The sequence below is a fragment of the Grammomys surdaster genome, unplaced genomic scaffold, assembly GCF_004785775.1.
Source record: "Grammomys surdaster isolate TR1022 unplaced genomic scaffold, NIH_TR_1.0 206, whole genome shotgun sequence".
NCBI classification, from domain to species: domain Eukaryota; kingdom Metazoa; phylum Chordata; class Mammalia; order Rodentia; family Muridae; genus Grammomys; species Grammomys surdaster.
In genome coordinates, this window is record NW_021604651.1 from 8500939 (window position 1) to 8520678 (window position 19740).

A 19740-nucleotide genomic window follows, 5' to 3' on the forward strand; every position below is an offset into this window, starting at 1 on the left:
CTGGGATGAAGTTGGGAGCTGCTGTTTCCTCGGGGAGGCTGGGCGTGCAGAAGAGCGTGGAGCCCGGGGTCCTGGAGCCTGGAGGGCAGAGAGCAGCCTGGGGTGCAGAGGAGTTGGACGCAGATTTGGAGGGTTTGGGGTCTTGGAGGGTAGCGGGGAGCGCGGAGCAGGACATTGCGCCCTTGCGCCCGGCACAGGTTGCACAGAACCAGCGAGTCTTGGGCCTTGGAGGGCAGCGGGAAGCGCGGAGCCGGAGCTGCAGGGCGCGGGCGGGAGACGCAGGGCCGGGGTTACTGGGCCTTGGAGGGCGCGGGGTGAGTGTAGGGCCTGGCGCACACGGCCCCGGAGCGCAGCGCAGCCTTCCAGCGAGGCCGCGGCCCCGAGGCCCAGTGCGGGTGCGGGTGAGGGTGCGGGGCTCAGCGCGCCCTGGGACCCCGCCCCCGAAGCCCGGCCCCGTGCTGGGCAGTGGAGCACAGGCAGGGCGGGGAGGCCTGGGGGCCGCATCACGTCCCCCGAGCGGCCGCTGCAGGCCGGGGGCTTTTGTGTCCGCGGAGGCCGCGTCTCCCCCGCGCGCGGGCGGAGCGCAGCGCAGCGCGGCCCAAGGGCGCTCGTCTTCTCCCGGCCGGGCGTGGGCGCCGCCCCCAGGCCGCGGCCCTGAGCCCGGCGGAGCCCGGCTGAGCCCCGGGAGCGCACGGAGCCCCGAGGCCTCGGCTGCCTCCTAAAGTTTTCAAAGTCGGCCCGCGGCCCGGCCGGCCTGGGCTCCGAGCTGGGGCGGGAGGACTCCAGGGACCAGGAGAAGGACCCAGAGAAGGAGGGGCCGCCGCATCAAGGACACCGGCTTCCCGCGGCCCGGGGGCGAGCCATGCGCCGCGGTCGGTAATGTCAGCGGAACAGGACAAGGAGCCCATCGCGCTGAAGAGAGTTAGAGGTAACCGAGCCGGGTTGGGAGGACTGGGGGATCGCGGGCCCATGGGGAAGCTACCCGGGCAGTCCAGGCCTAAGTGCGCGGCCCCAGGCTCCCAGGGTCTTCACTTTGTGTGCAGACCTACGCTGCCGCTCAGCATCCCTTCCTACCCAGCTCCTCTCCTGCTTCTCACCACACAGCACAATAGACACTTCGGGGCGAAAAAGAGACACCCGCGAACAATACCCACCCCCCACAAAACTAAGTTGCACTGCCAGAGAGTTGAGGCGCTTTGAGGAAGGAATCACCTCCGTCCAAAAGGCAAACACATATTCATTATATTTTCCTTTAGTTTAGGGAGAGGAACTAGATACATTTAGAAGGCGTTTTCTTTATTAACCAATAAGGTTAAGAATCAAATCATACAAAATCAGCTTCCTGCATCATTGGTTTTCTTCCTTGCAAACTAGTGAGGAATGTGAATGCCTTACTGTCTCAGAAAAATCAGAGAGAAGGATGTACTGAACAAAAGGTACTACATGTAAGTTTAAAAGACACACACATACACACTACCAAATTCCATCTGGGAATATGGGGATACCTGCCAGCTCTTTTTTCCAGCTCTGGATGGGTTTCTAAGTCTGGGAGTCCCAAAGTTTGTTCGTTGTGCAAATATTTTTTGAACATGTACTATGTACTAGGTACTGTTCTTAGCACAGGTTAAAACAGTGAATAAAGAACGTAGATATTCTTCATACAGGAATGCACCACTCAGTAAGCAATATACATGGTTAAGTACTGTGCAAAATACCAAAGTAGGGAATGGGAGTAGAAAAGACCGATGGGGAGGGGCCTGGAGTGTATAGAAAGTGATCAAAGGCTCACCTGGAAGATGAGCTGAAAGGAAGACGGCACAATCCCTGTCGTATTGAGAGTCATTAAGACTTTGCCTTTTGCCAGGTGGGCAGGCCTTTAGTTCCAACACTGCAGAAGCAGAGGCAGGTGGATGTCTGTGAGTTTGAGGCTAGCATGATTTATACTAGTGAGTTCCAGTCCAGCTAAGGCTTCATACTGAGACCCTGTCGAAAAAGAAAAAGAAAAGAAAGAAGGAAGGCAGACAGACAGATTTTGTCTTTTACTCTAAGATGGGAACTGGACAATTTTTCAGAAAAGCAGTATTGGGTTTCTAAGGGGTTTGCCTGAGTGTTGTGTAGAAAATAAGACTGAGAGGGGGAGGGCTGAAGCAGGGAGGCTACTCATAATCTTTCCACCCCCAAAACCCCCCAAAAGGATAAGGTGCCTCAAATTGGCAAATTTCTATTTGACTTATACAACTACGGACATCCCGTGATGTTTCGGTTCAATGTGACTTCAGAATGCACATAACTGAACTGCCTCATGACACCAATGCGGTGGCATCCAGAAGATGTTCTCTCAAATGTTTACATAGAAGCCCCTTTTTCTAGAGCTTGGGGGATGGTTCAGTTCAGTGGGTAAAGCATCTGCCCAACAAAGGTGAAGATCTGAATTCAGTGGGTAAAGCACCTGCCCAACAAAGGTTCCCAGCACCCAGGGAGATGCCACGTGGTGGGTGTGGTGGCTCTCCAGTCACTCCAGAGCAAGCTAGACTCTGACTCAGCTTGGGTTTCAAGTGACAGACCCTGCTGGAATACATAAGTTGGAAAGCAATGGAGAACCCACCTCTGGCCTCCACATGCACATAAACAGGAAGCAAGGGAGAAATGGACATTTTAGTTATTGAAGCAAAAGTTGTAACTTAGAGCAGAGCATCACTTTTAAAGACTTGATGCCCAACAACCTTTCATTTGGTGAATTTTTGTTGTGGTGTTATTGTTTTGTTTGTTTTGAGACAGGGTCTTACTGTGTGTAGCCTTGTCTATCCTGGAACTGACTATATAGACCCAGCTGGGCTGGAACTCACCGAGATCTGCCTGCCTTTGCAGGAAGTGCTAGAATTAAAGATGTGTACCACAATATTCTGACTGGTGAAATATGTAATGCTGTGTTGTTTGTGATTATGAGTTGTCAAAGCCATTAAGGAATAGACCCTCTGAGACACACTTGTCTCCTGAGATTTTTTACAACAGAAGTTTGCCTGTTATTATAAATTGCTTCGGGTTTAACAGAAAAGCAACAGCTCTCAGTTTGTATCATTGATCTTAGTTAGCTGTCTGTCCTAACCAAATGTAATGTTAATTAAAATGCATTAGTATTTGATAGTGTGGCCAAGACCATGGATGATTCTTTATATTGGTGTGTTTGAAGCCATGTCAATAGTAAAGAGTTGGCTCAATTTTCAGCTCAAGAATATTCTAAGACCTAAATCCAAAAATACACAGCTAATATTTTTACATCATGCAGAGTATCTTTATAATAACTCATTTCCAAACATTAATTTTTCCATACATTTTTGGATTGGTTCGTAATCCATAAAAGTTTTGGGTTCTTTTTGTTTGTTTTGCTTTGGTTTGGGTTTTTGTTTGTTTGTTTGTTTGTTTTGTCTTTGAGACAGGGTTTCTCTGTATAGCCCTGGCTGTCCTGGCACTCATTCTGTAGACCAGGCTGGCCTCAAACTCAGGGATTGGTCTGCCTCTGCCTTCCAAGTGCTGAGGTTAAAGATGTGCACCACCAATGCCTGGATGTTTTTGTTTTGTTTTGTTTTTTTAAATAGGCTCATATTATGTGTTCCAGTTGGTTCAAATTCCAGGCAGACCCCTGCCTCAGCCTTCTGAGGCAGAAATTGCAGGCATGCACGAACAAGCATGCCCTGCTTCTCTCTGAGCTTTTCTGAAGAACAATACTGTTGAAATTAGCTGCCCCGGAACATTTTTTGTAAATTATATACTTTTCTGAGACTCTTTGCAAGATGCAGCTTTTGTGGGTATAGACTCCTGAGCCAGCTTCTCAGGGTGTCTTCGCCCACTTGTTCTTCCTGGTAGACCTTTGAGTGGTTTTGTGTGTTTTCATGTGTATTAAAAGGTTTCATTAAATTCCTGACTTAGGATAAGATTTATATACATATGTGTGTATGTCATATATACATATATTTCAATTAGAGTGAATTGTTTTTAAAGGAGTTTTGTTTCATTTTGAATTGTGTATATGTGAAGGTGAGGTGCCTGTGCATGTGAGTACAAGTAATCTTAAAACTAGGAGGGCATATGATGCCCTGGTGATAAAGTTACAGTTGTGAGCAACTTGATATGGGTGATAGGAAAAGATTCTCATCTTCTGCAAGAGCAGTATGTGCTCTAAACCACAGAGCCATCTCTCCAGAACCTTAAATGAATTGTTAAGAAAGAGTTTCAGTACTCAGGAGGCAGAGACAGGTCTCTGAGTTTGAGGTCAGTGTGGTCTTCATAGTGAGTTCCAGGGCTATGCAGAGAAACCTTGTTGTTTGTTTGTTTGTTTGTTTAAAAAAAAAAAGGAAGGAAGGTAATATAGGGTCTGGAAAGGTGGCTTAGCACTCAGTAGTTCAAAATACTTACTGCTTTTGCAGAGGACCCAAGTTCAATTCCCAGCACCCATGTTGGATAGCTTAACAAGGGTCTCAAACTCCAGCTCCAGGGGATTCAATGGCTCTGATTTCCAAGGGCCACCTGCAGTCTCTCTCTCTCACACATGTACACATGATTTAAAATAATAATAGTAACAAATCTCTTTAAAAAGTAAGTAAGATGGCTCAGCAGGTGAGTGTTTGTTTTGTAAGCCAGGTGACCTGAGTTGTGTTCAGGGAACCCCTAAATAGAAGAAAACTTATTTTAAAACCTTATCCTTTGACTGACACGTGTATGCTATGGAACATCTACTCTTCCACACACAATGAATGAATGAATGAATGAATGAGAGAGAAACTACAGTAGATAGAACTCAGGTTTGATAAAAATGAGATGCCATTGACTGAGGACTTCGCTGTAGCATGCTCTATGGGTCAAAAACATCATACCTTAATCCCAGCACATGGGATGTAGAGGCAGGTGGATTTCTGTGAGCTCCAGGCCAGCCTGGTCTACAGAGTGAGTTTCAGGACAGTTCAGAATTCCTTAGTGAGACCTTGTATTGGAAAAGATACAAAAAGGCATCATAATATCTTGTTATTAAAATACAGATTCCCATGGGGCTTGGTAGATGACTTAGTAGTACGAGCACAGGCTGCTCTTCTAGAAGACCCAGGTTCAACTCTCAATACCCACTGTCAACTCACAACCATCAGTAACTCCAGTTCCAGGGGCTCCAATGCCCTCTTCTGGCCTCCTTTAGCACCAGATACATGCATATGGTGCAAAGACAAATATGTAGGCAAACAATCACACATAAAATAAAACTAAATGAATCTTTTAAAAATACTTTGGGAGGGACTAGGGATGTAGTTCAGTTGGGTAGAATGTCTGCCTAGAATGAGGAAAGCCCTGGATTTGAACCTAGCTTCAGATAGACTGCATGAGGGGCACATGCTTTTAACCCCAGCACTTTCGAGACAGAGGGAGGTTGATCTCTGTCTAAATAGTGAGTTCCTGGACAGCCAGGGATATTAATGGAGAGACCTGTCTCAAAAAAAAACCAAAGAGAGAGGAAGTAGGGAGGTGTTTCAAGGTCACCCATGGTTATATAGTGAGTTAAAGGCCAGTCTGCCATAGATGAGACCCTGTCTCTACAAAAAGAAGAACATCAAAAAAGAATTCCCATGGAGGCTTAATCTTGAGGGAAAACCCCAAAAGAATAGAGGAAGAGAAACAAATTCAGAGATGAAGAAGGAATTGTGAATATTGATGCTTTTACCAGAGTTAGCAGTAACATAAGGGACATGGTGATATTCAGAGAAATAACAAAGAAATCCTATAATGTACTAACAGGAGATGTTACCAATAGGCAATATCTAGTAAAAGCCCAATGGGATGGATGTAGGGTTAGGATTGAAATTGGAAAAAATACGGGCAGAAGAGCTAGTAGAAGGACAGGGGAGAGAAAGGTTTCCATGTTTAACATTGGACTGTGTATGGCTCAGTACATCATCAGGAATCTGTGTCTGGCTCTAAGTCTGTTGACTCAACCCCACTCCCCAACCCCCAGGGTTTTCCAGTGTATGCAGAGAACATACCTGACATGGGCTGTAACTGAAGCCAGTCGCTTATGTCAGAAGTAGAGACCTGGAAGTCATAGGTAAACAGGTGAATCTTAATTAGTATCTTGGGATCACACAAGCTTACCTGAGAGAATGAAGAGCCTTGAGGTCACAAGCATTGAAAATGCAACATTTGGGAGACAGATGGAGAAGACTGAAGCAGAGTGGGAGAGCCGTCAGAAGGAATGCTGGGAGGTTGTCACACGCAGGGGAAGAGGAGTGCACTTATGAGGAGCACACAGATGAATCTCGGTGTTTTAAAGAACATTTATTCTTTCTTAAAAGAATAAACTTGGTGGCACATGCCTTTAATTCCAGCACCTGGGAGGCAGAGGCAGGTGGATCTTTTTGAGTTCGAGGCCAGCCTGGTCTACAGAGTGAGTTCCAGGATTGCCAGGACTATACAAGGAAACTGTCTCAGAAGATGTATGCATTATTATGTGCAAGCATGCATATCTGTGTGAATTTATGTGCACTACATGTGTGCAGGAGGCCTCAGAGGCAAGAAGGCTTTGGATTCCCTGGAACTGGGGTTATAAGCAGTTGTGAGTCAGCACATGGATGCCAAGAACTGAAATCAGTTTCTCCAAAAGAACAGCTAGGGCTCATAACTGCTGAGCTCCCTGTGTGGTTTTGTTGTTGTTATTATTATTTTAGGTAGAGTCTTTTTGCTTGTATTTTTGAGACAGTATTACTCTGTTTTTCCCTGGCTGTTCTGGAACTAGCTCTGTAGACCAGGCTGGCCTCAAACTCACAGAGATCTGTTTGGCTCTGCTTCCCAAGTGCTAAGATTAAAGGTGTGTGCTACCACCACCTGGCTAGTAGAGTCTTATTATATTAACACTGGCTGGCCTAGAATGTACTGTTTAGATCACAGAGATCTGCCTGCCTCTGCCTCCTGAGTGCTCATATTAAAGTCATGCCATACCACCACCCAGGTGATACAGTATTATTATATAACACTGGCTGGTCTGGAATGCTGTTTAGATAAGGCCAAGGCTGGCCTTGAACTCACAGAGATCTACCACCCTTCTGCCTCTGGAGTGCTGGAATTCAAGGTCTTTGCCCAGATGGGACATTTTAAAATAATAATAGTAATAATAATAATAGATTTATTTCTGTGTGTCTGTCTCGGTCTCCCTCACTCTCTCCATTCTCCTTACCCACTATCCGTGTGTGTGTATGTGTGTGTGTGTGTGTTGTACACTCTCTCTAATGCCTGTCCTATGCAGGAGCCTAAATGTCCAGAAGGGAGCATTGTCTACCTTGGGTTACTAGCATTTATAACACCCATGTAGACACTGGTCTCAGACTCCTGTGCTCTGACAGCAGTTAGTGCTTTAACTGTGGATCCCTCTCTCCAGCTGTCTGCATTCTGTCTTTAACATGTTGACTGGAATTTATGTGTTTTACCTCTTGGTTGTATGACAGAAATATCTGACAGAACACTTTAAGGGATGAAGGTTTGTTTTGACTCACGGTTTCCGGTTCCATATTGGGGAAAGGACAGTAATGGGCACACCTGGTGGAGGCTTGGTCATCTGACTACAGACAGAAGCAGAGAAAGCTAGTCCAGAGTCAAAAATAAGTATACTCTTAAAAGGTCAACCTCTAGTGATCTACTTGTGCCAGTAAACCCATTCCCTTAAGGCTCCTCTGCCTTTAGAATGGCACACAAGCTGGGCGTAGTGGCACAAACCTGTAACCATCTGAAGGCTGAGGCAGGAGAATCTTGAGTCCCATGAAGTCAGCTACATGTTTGTCTCAGAACAAAACCAATGGGCCCCTGTGGGAGATGTTTCCATTCAAACAGTAACAGTGTCAGTCTGATATACAGGGTGCTCTTTTTTCCAGTAGCTGAAATGTGTCCTCTGTTTGCACACAATATGGTCACAGTCTCCTTATTTGAACCTACTCCCTTCCTAACCCTTCCCAAACCGATTCTTCAGATGATGTTTCTCTTTGGTTCTTGCAAAGTCCTGGGTCCCTTTTGTACATATGTATCCATCTGTATAGCTGCTTACAGTGTCAGCTACCATAACTGAGTGCCAGTGCTTTGCCAGCTGATTCAAATGGATGACCCTATTTCTCTCAGTCACCCTGGCCATTAGTTGTTATTTCAGTAGGGCTTACATTTATGACATTGATGGTGGGATGGAGAGATGGCTCAGTGGTTAAGAAGACAGCATCGGGTCCCTTGGATTACAAATGGTTGTGAGCCATCATATGGCAAAATGGATCCTTGGCAAAATCAAGTGCTCTAAACCATTTAACCATCTCTCCAAGATGAGTTTTCACTGTGTAGGCCCAACTGTCTTTGAACTTACTATGTAGACCAAGCTGGCCTCAAACAGATATCTGCCTGCACATTCTCATTCTCTCTCTCTCTGTCTCTCTCTCTGTCTCTCTCTGTCTCTCTCTCTCTCTCTCTCTCTCTCTCTCTCTCTCACACACACACACACACACACACACACACACACACACCAGCACCACCACCACCACAGTACATAAATAAATAAACAAATTGGTTTTGTTTTTTGAGACAGGATTTTTTTGCATCTGTTCTGAAACTTGCTCTGTAGACCAGGCTGGCCTCGAACTCACAGATATCTGCTTGTCTCTGTCTCTAGAGTGTTGGGATTAAAGGCATGTACCACCACTGCCCGGCTATTTTTATTTTTAAGATATGTTTTTATTATGTATGTATGTATGTATGTATGTAATATATATATATATGCTACATGTATGTATGTGCCTGGTGCTGAGGTCAAAAGCGTGTGCCACCATACCCAGCTTATGAATAAATAAATAAATTAATAAATAAATGTAATGAAATTTTTTTAAAAGACAAGCAAAAGTAGGAGGAGATATAAAATCATATCTTCAGCTTCCAAAACAGAGAGTGAGTGCATCTAAAAATGAAAAAAATCCTGGAAACGAAACCCAGAGTAGAATATTTGTTTAGCATGTGTAAGGCCCTGAGTTCAATCCCAGCACCATTTAAATAAAGAAATAAAGAGTAAGGACAGAATATAACTTTCCAAACTTAATGATCTCTTTTTATAGTGTTCACATTTTTTTGAAGGTGGACTTTTTTTTTTTACATTTTTAATTATTTAATGTATGAGTGTTCTGCTGCATATATGGCTGCAGGCTAGAAGAAGGCACCAGATCCCCTTATAGATGGTTGTGACCCACCATGTGGTTGCTGGGAATTGAACTCAGGACCACTGGAAGAGCAGCCAGTGCTCCTAACCGCTGAGCTCTCTCTCCAGCCTGAAGGTATACGTATTAATTTTTATTTCATGTACATTTGTGTTTTTCCTGAGTGTATGTATGTGTGAGGGTGTCAAATCCCCTGGAATTGGAGTTGCAGACAACTGTGAGCTGCTTTGTGTGTGCTGGGAATTGAACCCAGGTCCTCTGGAAGAGCAGCCAGTGCTCTTAACTAATGAATTCTCCAGCCCTAAGGTAATTTTTTTTTCAAAATGTTCTTTCATTTTGTTGTTGTTGGTTTTTTTTTTTTTTTCGAGACAGGGTTTCTCTGTGTAGCCCTGGCTGTCCTGGAACTCACTCTATAGACCAGGCTGGTCTCGAACTCAGAAATCCGCCTGCCTCTGCCTCCCAAGTGCTGGGATCAAGGGCGTGCGCCACCACCACCTGGCCAAAGTGTTCTTTCTTAATCCGTAGAGCAGTGGGTCTCACAGGTTGGAGGAGTTGTCTAAGACCATTGGAAAACACAGATATTTACATTACAACTTACAACAGTAGCAACATTACAATTACAGTAGTTAATGTGTCAACAAAAATAATATATAAAGTAGCAGCAAAAATAATGTTATGGTTGGGTCAGCACAATATGAGGAACTATATTAAAGAGTCAACATTAGGAAGGTTGAGAACCTCTGCCCTACAGGATTTTTTAAAAAACCTCTCTTGAACTGGAATGTGACTCAGTTAACAAAAGTGTTTTCTTAGCGTGCAGGAAGCCCCAGACTTCATTTCCAGCATTGCATAATTTCAGAGTCATGACATGTGCCTGTGATCCCCCAGTAGAGAGGTGAAGATGGGAGGATCAGAAGTTCAAGGCCATCCTTATCTACATGGTGACTTAAAGGCCAGCCTGGGCTACACAGGCCCCTATCTCAAAAGGAAAGGAAAGGAAAAAAACAAAACAAAAAGGAAAAAGAAAATTTCCCTTAATGAAGAAAACACTACGGTTTGCTTTCTTTTAGTTCTATGAAATGCCAGTGAATTTCAAATTTTAATGCTGTTTCTTCAAAAATATTGTCTTGTGAGGCTGGAGAGGTGGCTATAGTTAAGAGCATTGGCTTCTCTTTAGAGGATCAGGTTGGATTCTCAGCACCCACAGGAGGGCTCCCAGCTGTCTGGGACTTTCGTTCCAGAGGATCTGACGGCCTCCTCTGGCCTCTGTGCACACTGCAGGCATGTGGTACACAGAGCATGTGAGCAAAAAACCAAAACAACAACAACAAAACCCTGTGTACAATTTAAAATTTTTAAAAATTAAACATTAAAAAATAGTGTCTTGATTTTATGAAAGTATTACTATGTGTACATCTGTATACACAGAAGGAAAATAGAGCCATCGACAGCAAGCTGGGTGTCTGAGGTGAGTTAACCTCATGATTGTGACTGGCTGATGGGACTTGAGATGCTTCTCAGTCAATGTCTGATTGGGGACAGTCATTAACACATGGCAGATGTAAGTGGTCACAGTAGGATATTAGAATTTTCACGGAGGTGGCAGTTATTGGAGACAACCTCCATCTCTGAATCTTTCAGACAAACCAATCAAGGCTGGGGTTACTAAATACTTGAACTCCAAGAAAGAAGCATGTGGAATATAACCCAGACTTCTGAGAAAATGCTGTTACATGGGGTGGCACTCCTGCCTTGACTTGGAGGAGAGGGTTGAAGGTCTGAGGATCAAACCTGGGTGTAAGGCACATGAGGGCAAATGCTCTACTCCAACACAAGCCCTCCAAGATTTTAAAAAGATATTTCCTGGGACGGGGGCTATTTACTGTGGTGCATTGTTGTAAGCATCAGAGCTCTGAGGGGAGGGGCTTTCTCAGTGGAAGTAAGTGTTGCTGCTCTGAGGGGAAATGTATCCTTGCAGTTGGGAGCCAAATCACATTGCACAACGAACCTCACTTAAAGAGATTTAATGAGAAAGACACAGAGGGTGGCTGCCCCTGCTCAGGTGAGAAGCAGCAAAGAACTGAGCTGGAGGCAGGTTTTCTTTCAAGCAGACTTTCCTAGATTTCCAGGGTAATGATTGGTAGGATTTCAAGTCCTGATCTTGGGGTGAGCCCAAGGATTGGTGAATTTTTGAGCTCAGGGATTGGTGGGTTTTCAAACCCGGAAGTGAGCTCTGACATTTTACCCTACATTCCCCCTTTTTTTGTTGTTTATTAGTAACAAACAATCAGGTGTAGTACAACCAATTTAAGTGTATCCCTGACTAGCTTACAAGTAAATGAGACTGAGACTGTGATTATTTTATTGGCTTTGACATTTAGCAGCTGAGGTAGAATCAAGCAGGGAGCTGGAGCAGCAGCTTTCAGCATTTTAGCATCCCCAAGGGTGAATGAATCCTGTCAGGGCTAACCCTCCTGAACTTCCATTCTGCAATATACAAACCCCTTACATGCACTGCATAGTTCTATAAAGACATTTGTATGGAATGTGCAGCACACACAGATCAGTTAAGGATGATTTTCTGCTCTTTGAGCAGATGAAAGACATCTTTCTTTCTTTAAAAGTTAGTTTGGATTATATCAGATTGTAATATCAATTTTTACTTATAACATTTAAAAGAATGGTATGAAAAGTCTTGAGGATTTTGCAGTAAATGTGATCTATTGCCATGCAAAGACTTCTTTTATGTTTCTGTCTCAGAGCTGTTCTCACATAGCAGGGTCATCTCATGCATTTCCTGTCTTATTGATCTTCCCAGGCTCCCTCTTTTCGTTTGTAGCTAAGATCTTAAGGAGATTTTCCCTGGTCAAATCTTATTTTCAATAATTTGGATGGAAGATCTAGCTTTTCTTTTCTTGTCAGAAGAAATGTAAAATCTCATCCCCAACATACCAATTTCCTTTCTTTCATTTTGGAATTAGGACTTCTATAGGCTGATCTAATTTAGCAGTTCTTTCTAAAATCCAGTGTATTTTAGAAGTTGTGCTATTTGTATCACTGACTTTTAAAAAAATTAAAGTCAACAAATCACATTTTAAACTATCTTTTGGAGATATCAGATACTCCTTCTGTTCTATGAGCATTTCCTTCAAATCCTGTTAGGTCTTCTTATAATGGCTTGACCAGATAGTAAGCTATCTCCAGAATAGGCTTCATGCAGTAATGTCCATAAAATTGTTGTATTTTAATGGACATGTATGTCTGAGCATCATCAGTTTTAATCTGTAAAGGCATCTCCAAGGTAACCATCGTCTCTAATAAATATGCAATCTCATAGTTACCCTTCAGAACTCAAGGCAGAAGTCCATTGGGACTCCAAATATATATCAACTATATGATGTATCAACATGTATACGTATCTCAGTTCTCCAAACTCTATAAAATGAAGCACACAATTCGTTGTTTAGCATTTCCTTAAGTTCCGCATAAGTAGAATCTGTATTCTTAGTTCAATATATTGCATCTCTATGGACTTCCATTCTAATTTCTCAAGCCCCTGTGAAACCTTCCTGTCTGGAACTATGGGGATTTGTTTGTTTGTTTGTTTGTTTGTTTTATGTTATTGTAAGTTCCAGATTGGATTGTTTTGAGATTTAAAGATTTTGATTTAAAGATTCCTTTAACCTCTGTTTTATGGTCTCTAATTTAGTATCTGATTTCTCAGGCTCTTCTTTCTCGAAGTCTGTCTTGTTCTGATTTCTCCCAAAGATGATATAAAAAACTGTAATCATTGAAGAAAGTAGCCATTTGTATGCTGATAAGCAAAGCAATATCATATTGAATTCAGAAGCATTGTATTATTATGTCCCTCCATCCCAAATATAAAAGACATTTTTCTTTTATAATTTCGAAACTTCTCCCTAAAGACTTTATTTTCTTACATTTAAATTAAAATTTTCTATGTTTTTTTTTAATATTTAGCTTCCCTTCTCTTTTATTGTTCTTGAAACTCAACACCTTATCAGTTACACTCTTGGGACTTTTTAGTTTGTATCTTGTGCTGTGTTAGCCCCACCCCAGCTAGTTCAATCGGTAGAGCAAGAGATTATTAATCTCACGGTCATAGGTTCGTGCCCCACTTTGGGCACCAAAATGTACAACCGATTTAAGCTTATCTCCAACTAGGTTACAAATAAATGAGACTCAGACTATGGTTATTTTATTTGGCTTTGACAATTATTTGGGGGGTCACCCCTAATCTACTTTTCTTGCTGATGACCTGGCTATCTCCCCAGCAGTGTACCCCAGATACTTGCTGTTTCTCCTGGCCATGTCCTCATGGTTCCTCTCCCCTCATGGGGGCTTCCTCCTCTCTCTGGTTCTTCCTTTTCTCTCCTCCAAGCAGGTCACTACAAACTCACCTACCTCTAATTTCTCCAGTAATTGGCTGTAGCCAATTTTATTTAACCAATAGTTTAAAATCAAGGAACAAGGTTTATATAACAAAATTCACTCAGAGGCCTAGACCTTTGGGTCTAGAATTTAGCATTACAATACGTAGTAACAGACCAAACTTCAACAATCAGGGGTCAGGAAAAGGGATCAGGTTATCCTTAGACTACTTCATGCTGATTGGGGGCACCTAGGTTCTTGGAGCAAACTTGACCTTCAGTGTCATGCTATTATCTGAGGCCATAGGCCTCTGGTCCTATATTTAGGAGCTGATAGTCCTATAATAGCAACTAGTTAAAAATCTGGTTAGAAATCTTTCAGATCTGTTGATGAAGAAATCAGGACAAGCAGATTATGAGATGGTACAATTAGTAGAATTAGGAAAAGAAGGAAAAGGGAGGGTTAAGAAAGGCAGTGTCCGGTTCCATATTGGACTGTCAGTGATCCACTGTCCAGATGCAGTGAGCTAGTCCTTATGTGTTTTTGGAGCTCTGTCTGGAGTTGTCAGATCTTATCTTTTTCTATACCCAACTGATTGACATAAAAATCAACATTCTTCCCTGAGGAACAGGCGAAGACCACCCTTCTTCACTGTTAGTAAATCTAATCCTTAACGATTTGTAGTGCTACAGCAGCCAGTGAGCCTATTTGACCCTGGAGGGTGAGGATCATCTGAGCCACCTGTAGGAGATCCTGAATGAACTCAGAGAAAAACTGACAGTGGGCAGTTAGGGGTATGGCTAGTCCTGCTGTTCCAGGTTATACCCAGGTGGTCAAGAAGGGGTAAGGCCTGAACCATTCATTTGTCATGTCACACCAGTTTAAACTCTGTGATGGGAGCGGGCAAGGGCTTTTCTCTGGGTACTGTCCCCAGTTTTGGGAAAAGGAACACCAGGGCACAAATCCCAGACCACAAGTGAATAGCCAGCAGAAAACTTGAGTGCCACAGAGGATGGAGGGGTTGTGAATGTTTGACATGAGGACTGAGTGGTGGTGCTCAGTGTCAGGGTATTTCACAGTGTAAGGAATACAGTGTGCCCATAAAGTGTGTCCCTGAGAAACTGAATCAGTCTGTGTACCCCAGAGAAAGATGGTGGGGAAATAAGGGGTATGAATGGTGTTTGACTGAGAGCAGTTACTGATGGGTGAGGTGATAGAGGATGATAGTCTAGTGGTCATGGTGGGACCCGCATCCAGCACTTCCCAAAGTGGCCAGGGAGAGTGTAATTCAGTAGCTGACCTCCAGTTAGGACAGCCCACATTCGTTCCGTGTGCAAGACCATTATGAGTAACCTCGTTAAGTTTCTGGCCACTTTTTACATTAATTTTCCTTTTGGTTATAGAGAAAACAGACATGGGGGTAAGCGCTTGGGAAGGAGCGATGGATAAGGAAAGTATGGGGAACTGAATTAGACTTTGACAGCCGGATACAGAGAAAGTTCCTGACCCTATTAGGATGGACGGGCTGTTGGTTATAGATAGGAGTCTTCTGGATGTTAAACATCCACATGTAAGGGCTGCACTGGAGAGGTGCAGAGAGGAAAAAATAGAGGAGGAGAGAGCAAGTTCAGATATAAAAAATTTGTCTTAGAATAAAGGGGGAAAACTCGTTCAGAGGCAGAGTTGCCACAATTGAAAATTGAGCATGCCAGGCGGGAGAGATGGCTCAGTGGTTAAGAGCACTGACTGCTCTTCCAGAGGTCCTGAGTTCAGTTCCCAGCAACCACATGTGGCTCACAACCATCTGTAATGGGATCCAGTGCCCTCTTCTGATGTGTCTGAAGATAGCAATGGTGTACTCATATAAAATAAATAAATCTTAAAAGAAAATTGAGCATGCCAATTTTGGCCACTGAACTGTAATGAGGTCATACTGTTTATAATAACAGAGTGAGACTTTAATAAGAGTCATGTCTATGGAAGGAGAGAGGAAAGGTTAAAAACGAACTGTGAGTTGAAGGCTAGCCTGGTCTACAAAGTGAGTTCCAGGACAGCCAGGGCTACACACACAATCCATTCTTTATTTTCTCATGAAAAACAAAAACAAAACAAACACACAAACAAAGAGAAAGCTCTCCTCCATTGTTTGCCTCTCTCTGTAGCCCAGGCTGGCTTGAAACCTACCTCAGACTCCAAATTCTGGTATGGCCTGGCTGAAATTTTTTTTAAATCATGAAAAGATTCTAGGATTGTTAAATGTTTATCTGTATCTGTGACACAATCATGTGGGGCTTTTCCTTCTTTATACTAAAATAGTTTATTTTGTTGCTTGATTATCATCTGTTGAGTAAAGCTTGTATTTCTGGTAGAAATCTTGCTGTATCATGATGTGGTCTTTTGGTGTACTTCTGATTTCAGTTAATAGCATTGTATTGAATGGTTTCTGTCAATCTATCTTTCTCTCTCTTTCCCTCTTTCCCTCTTTCCCCCTTTCCCTCTTTCTCTCTCTCTCTCTCTCTCTCTCTCTCTCTCTCTCTCTCTCTCTCTCTCTCTCTTTCTTTTGTTTTTTAAGACAGAGTTTCTTGTGTAGCCCTGGTTGTCTTGCAACTCACTCTGTAGACCAGGATATTGAACTCGGAGATCCCCCTGCCTCTGCCTCCCTCCTCAATGCTGAGTTTAAAGGTATGTATCACCACCACCTGGCTAGAAGTTTGAGGATTGTAAGTTTAAGGGCAGCCTGAGACACTATCTAAAAATAAAATTAAAAACAAAGTCAGACAGGAAGGGAGGGAGGAAGGAAGGGAGAGAGGGAGAGAGGGAGGGAAGGAGGGAGGGAGGGAGGGAGGGAGGGAGGGAAGGAGGGAGGGAGGGAGGATGGATGCTAACCAAAAAATCGAACTACAAGGGCCACGGAGACGTGACTTCAGGAAACAACTTCCACATTCAGGATTTAGCGAACAATGAAAAATGAAGTTAGGGACGATCTTGTAGAGTTAAGCCCTCGGAGACGCCAAGATTTAGATGCTGTATGGCTAGGCTCCTGTGCTGAACGCTTGGTCCCTAGCTGAGAGTACTGTTTTGAGGCTAAAGGGCTGTGCCTTTAAGAGCTGTACCTGCTACACAGAGAAACCCTGTCTCGAAAAACCAAAAAAAAAAAAAAAAAAAAAAAAAAGAGCTGTACCTGTACCTGGTCCTCTCTTTCTTAATTGCTTTCTGCATCTTGTTTTCCTTGAGGTGTAACATTTCCCCCACCCCTGCCTTGGTGACCTAGTGCCTAGGCCAAGCAGCTGTGAGTGAGCCTCTGACACTGAGTTGAACACTCAGCCTCGCCTCTTTCAAGTTATAGCAAGCACTTTCTCACAAGAAAATAATACAACAGGTTAAATATAATAGATAGTGGTTGTTGGTGAGATGGCTCAGTGGGGAGAGGCGCTTGCTAAAACCTACCAACCTGACTTTGATCCCCTGATTCCACAGTGGAAAGAGAAAACCAGTTCTTTCAGGTTGTTTTTTGACCTTCACACACACCCTGTGCCATGCATTTACTAACACCATCCCCACACACATAAATATATCTTATACACACTTAAAATAATCATAAGGACAAAACAAAAATGATAAAGAAAGTAGATCTTTTTTATTGGCCTCAGTGACCATTCCTTAATCTTTTAGGGACCTAGACTTAAAGCCACACTGGCATTGGTGGCTTCTATGATGAAAATGAATTTCAGGATTAGTTAGCATGAATCAGAGTTGGAGACTTTATTAAAGACATATTTTTTTAGATTTATTTATTATATATACAGTGTTCTCCTTGTGTGTATGCCTGATCTCATTATAGATGGTTGTGAGCCACCATGTGGTTGCTGGAAATTGAACTCAGGACCTCTGGAAGAGCAGTCAGTGCTCTTAACCACTCAGCCATCTCTCCAGGCCCCTATTAAAGATATCTTAATGTAGAATTGAATTGTGAAAGTTAGGGAAAAAAACAAGATGTTCAGAAAAAACTGACGACATGCCCAAGGTGTGTGCTTCTCAAGACAGTGCAGTCATTACCTCTGCTTTAGTTACATAAACCATTTTTGAGTGGCTCTCAAGTTATGTCTCGAAAGGTTAACTAGAAACCTTTGTTCATCCCTTTGCCTTCACTTTTTGTTAAGTGAAGTTATAGGATGCTCCAGAGATTCCCTGGGTGAAATTATACTCTGATGAGGGGAAACCAGGGGCTGCTGGAGTACAATAACAAAGGGGTTGAGTCCCAGAGAGCTGCAGGTTTAGTGCTGCCGGGGGAAGCCTGCTTTCACCAGTTGCTATGCTCGATTCCTAGGGAAGGTTCCCCTTCCAGTTTCCTGTCCCTGTAATTATCCTTGTCTTTGTATCCTGCCTTAATCATATCACAGTGAGATCTGTGAAGATGTTTCACCTCCAAGTGGGAATATTACTAGGATTTACTGTTTTGTAGGTGGTGACAGTGGACTGGATGGGTTAGGAGGGACCAATATACAACTAGGAAGCCCAGATAAGAAAAAACGAAAGGCCAGCACACAGGTAAGTTGACATTTTTTTAAAGTTATTTTTATTTTTAAGATCTGGTGTTTTGTTGTTGTTCATTTATTTGTTTGTTTTAAAGCAAGTGTGTGTGTGTGTGTGTGTGTGTGTATGTGCAGGAACCCAGGAAGCCTGAAGGTACAGGCAGTTGTGAGCCACCTGAAATGTGTGCTGGGAACTGAACTCAGGTCCTCTGGAAGAGCTTAAGTGCTCTTAACCACTGAGCAGTGTCTTGAGCCCCGATGTTTTCCTTAGTAACAATTTTCACTTGGGGTAATCAAGAGGGTATGTGAATGTTTACCTTTGGCCATGTGGTTTACTTCCTTTCTGCTTCATAGCCTAATGGAGAGTTCTGCACTCAATGTGCTGTTTGTTAGTCTAACCTGTAGTTCCATTTAAAGATTTTAAAATAATTTTCACTTGAGTAATTGTTCTGTTATTATGGCAATCAATATTGTGTAGCTATCAAGAAGTAACTATAGTGAAAATCTTTATTGTAACGTGTGGCTATAATAAATACACACACAGCCATTTGTGTTTGTTTGTTTATTTATATGTATATGAGTGCCTGCATGTATGTCCATGTATCATGTGCATGCAGTGCTCATGGAGGCCAGAAGAGGGCGTTGAATCTCCCAGAACTGCTTACAGATGGTTGGTTGTGAGTGCCTGCAGGTGTTGGGAACTAAACCCCACCTTCTGTGAGAGCAGCAAGTGTTGTTACCACAAATCATCTTTCCAACTCTGCCTTATGGTTTTATTTGCTGTAAACTGAAGCGCTCTTCTGCTGAGAATGAGTGTGGGTTACTCTGATAGGAAACTAAATTATTTTTTATTTCCATTTTGGTCACTATCTGTTATATCTGAAGTGTAACCATTAGCTGTGTAGAGATTAGGGCTTTGAGAATGCTTTAATTATGGCTCTCTTGACGTTATAACAAACACTTGAAATTTGTTTATCATTATCTAGCTTTGAGACTCTTTGAGTATAAAAAAAGTTTTGCTTGGCACACTTCAGTGTTTTAAGAGAATGCAGCTGCAGGCAAGCACATACATGAAAGTTGTGGTAGGCCCCTAAAAATGATTTATTTTCATTTTACATGTATGAATGATGTTCTGCATATATCTCTGTATACCACATGCGTGCCTGGTACCCATGAAGACCAAAAGAAAGCATCAGATCCCCAGGATCTGGAACTACAGACAGTTGTGAGTCACCACATGGGTGCTGGGACTGGAACCTAGGTCCTGAGGAGCAGCCAGTGCTCTTCAGTGCTGAGTTCACTGAGGTTTGAACAAGCGAAGGGTTATAAGCTAGAAAAGCGTGCCTCATCTCCATTCCTAAATGAGAAAGCGTGTTTTGTATCGTGGGCCTGTTCGCCTGTGCTGGCGGCGGCCTGAAAAAGGTGTCAGATCCCCTGGAGCTGGATTTGTAGATGGTGGTGGACCTTTGCTGGGCACCAAGCTTGGGTCCTCTGGGAGAGCAGTAAGTGCTCTTGACCACTGAGCTGGGAGAGCAGTAAGTGCTCTTGACCACTGAGCTGGGAGAGCAGTCAGTGCTCTTGACCACTGAGCTGGGAGAGCAGTA

General features: G+C 43.3%; 1 protein-coding gene across 1 annotated transcript in view; it reads left to right on the plus strand.

Annotated features, from left to right (window-relative positions):
* The first annotated feature begins 817 nt into the window (after positions 1-817).
* Pygo1 (pygopus family PHD finger 1) overlaps positions 818-19740 on the plus strand; it is a 20432-nt gene continuing 1509 nt past the window's right edge. Inside the window, exons 1-2 of the mRNA XM_028771410.1 lie at positions 818-928; positions 18067-18152. Of these exons, the coding sequence (XP_028627243.1) occupies positions 880-928; positions 18067-18152 (135 nt within the window). The 5' untranslated portion in view covers positions 818-879. The remainder of the gene's footprint in view (positions 929-18066; positions 18153-19740) is intronic.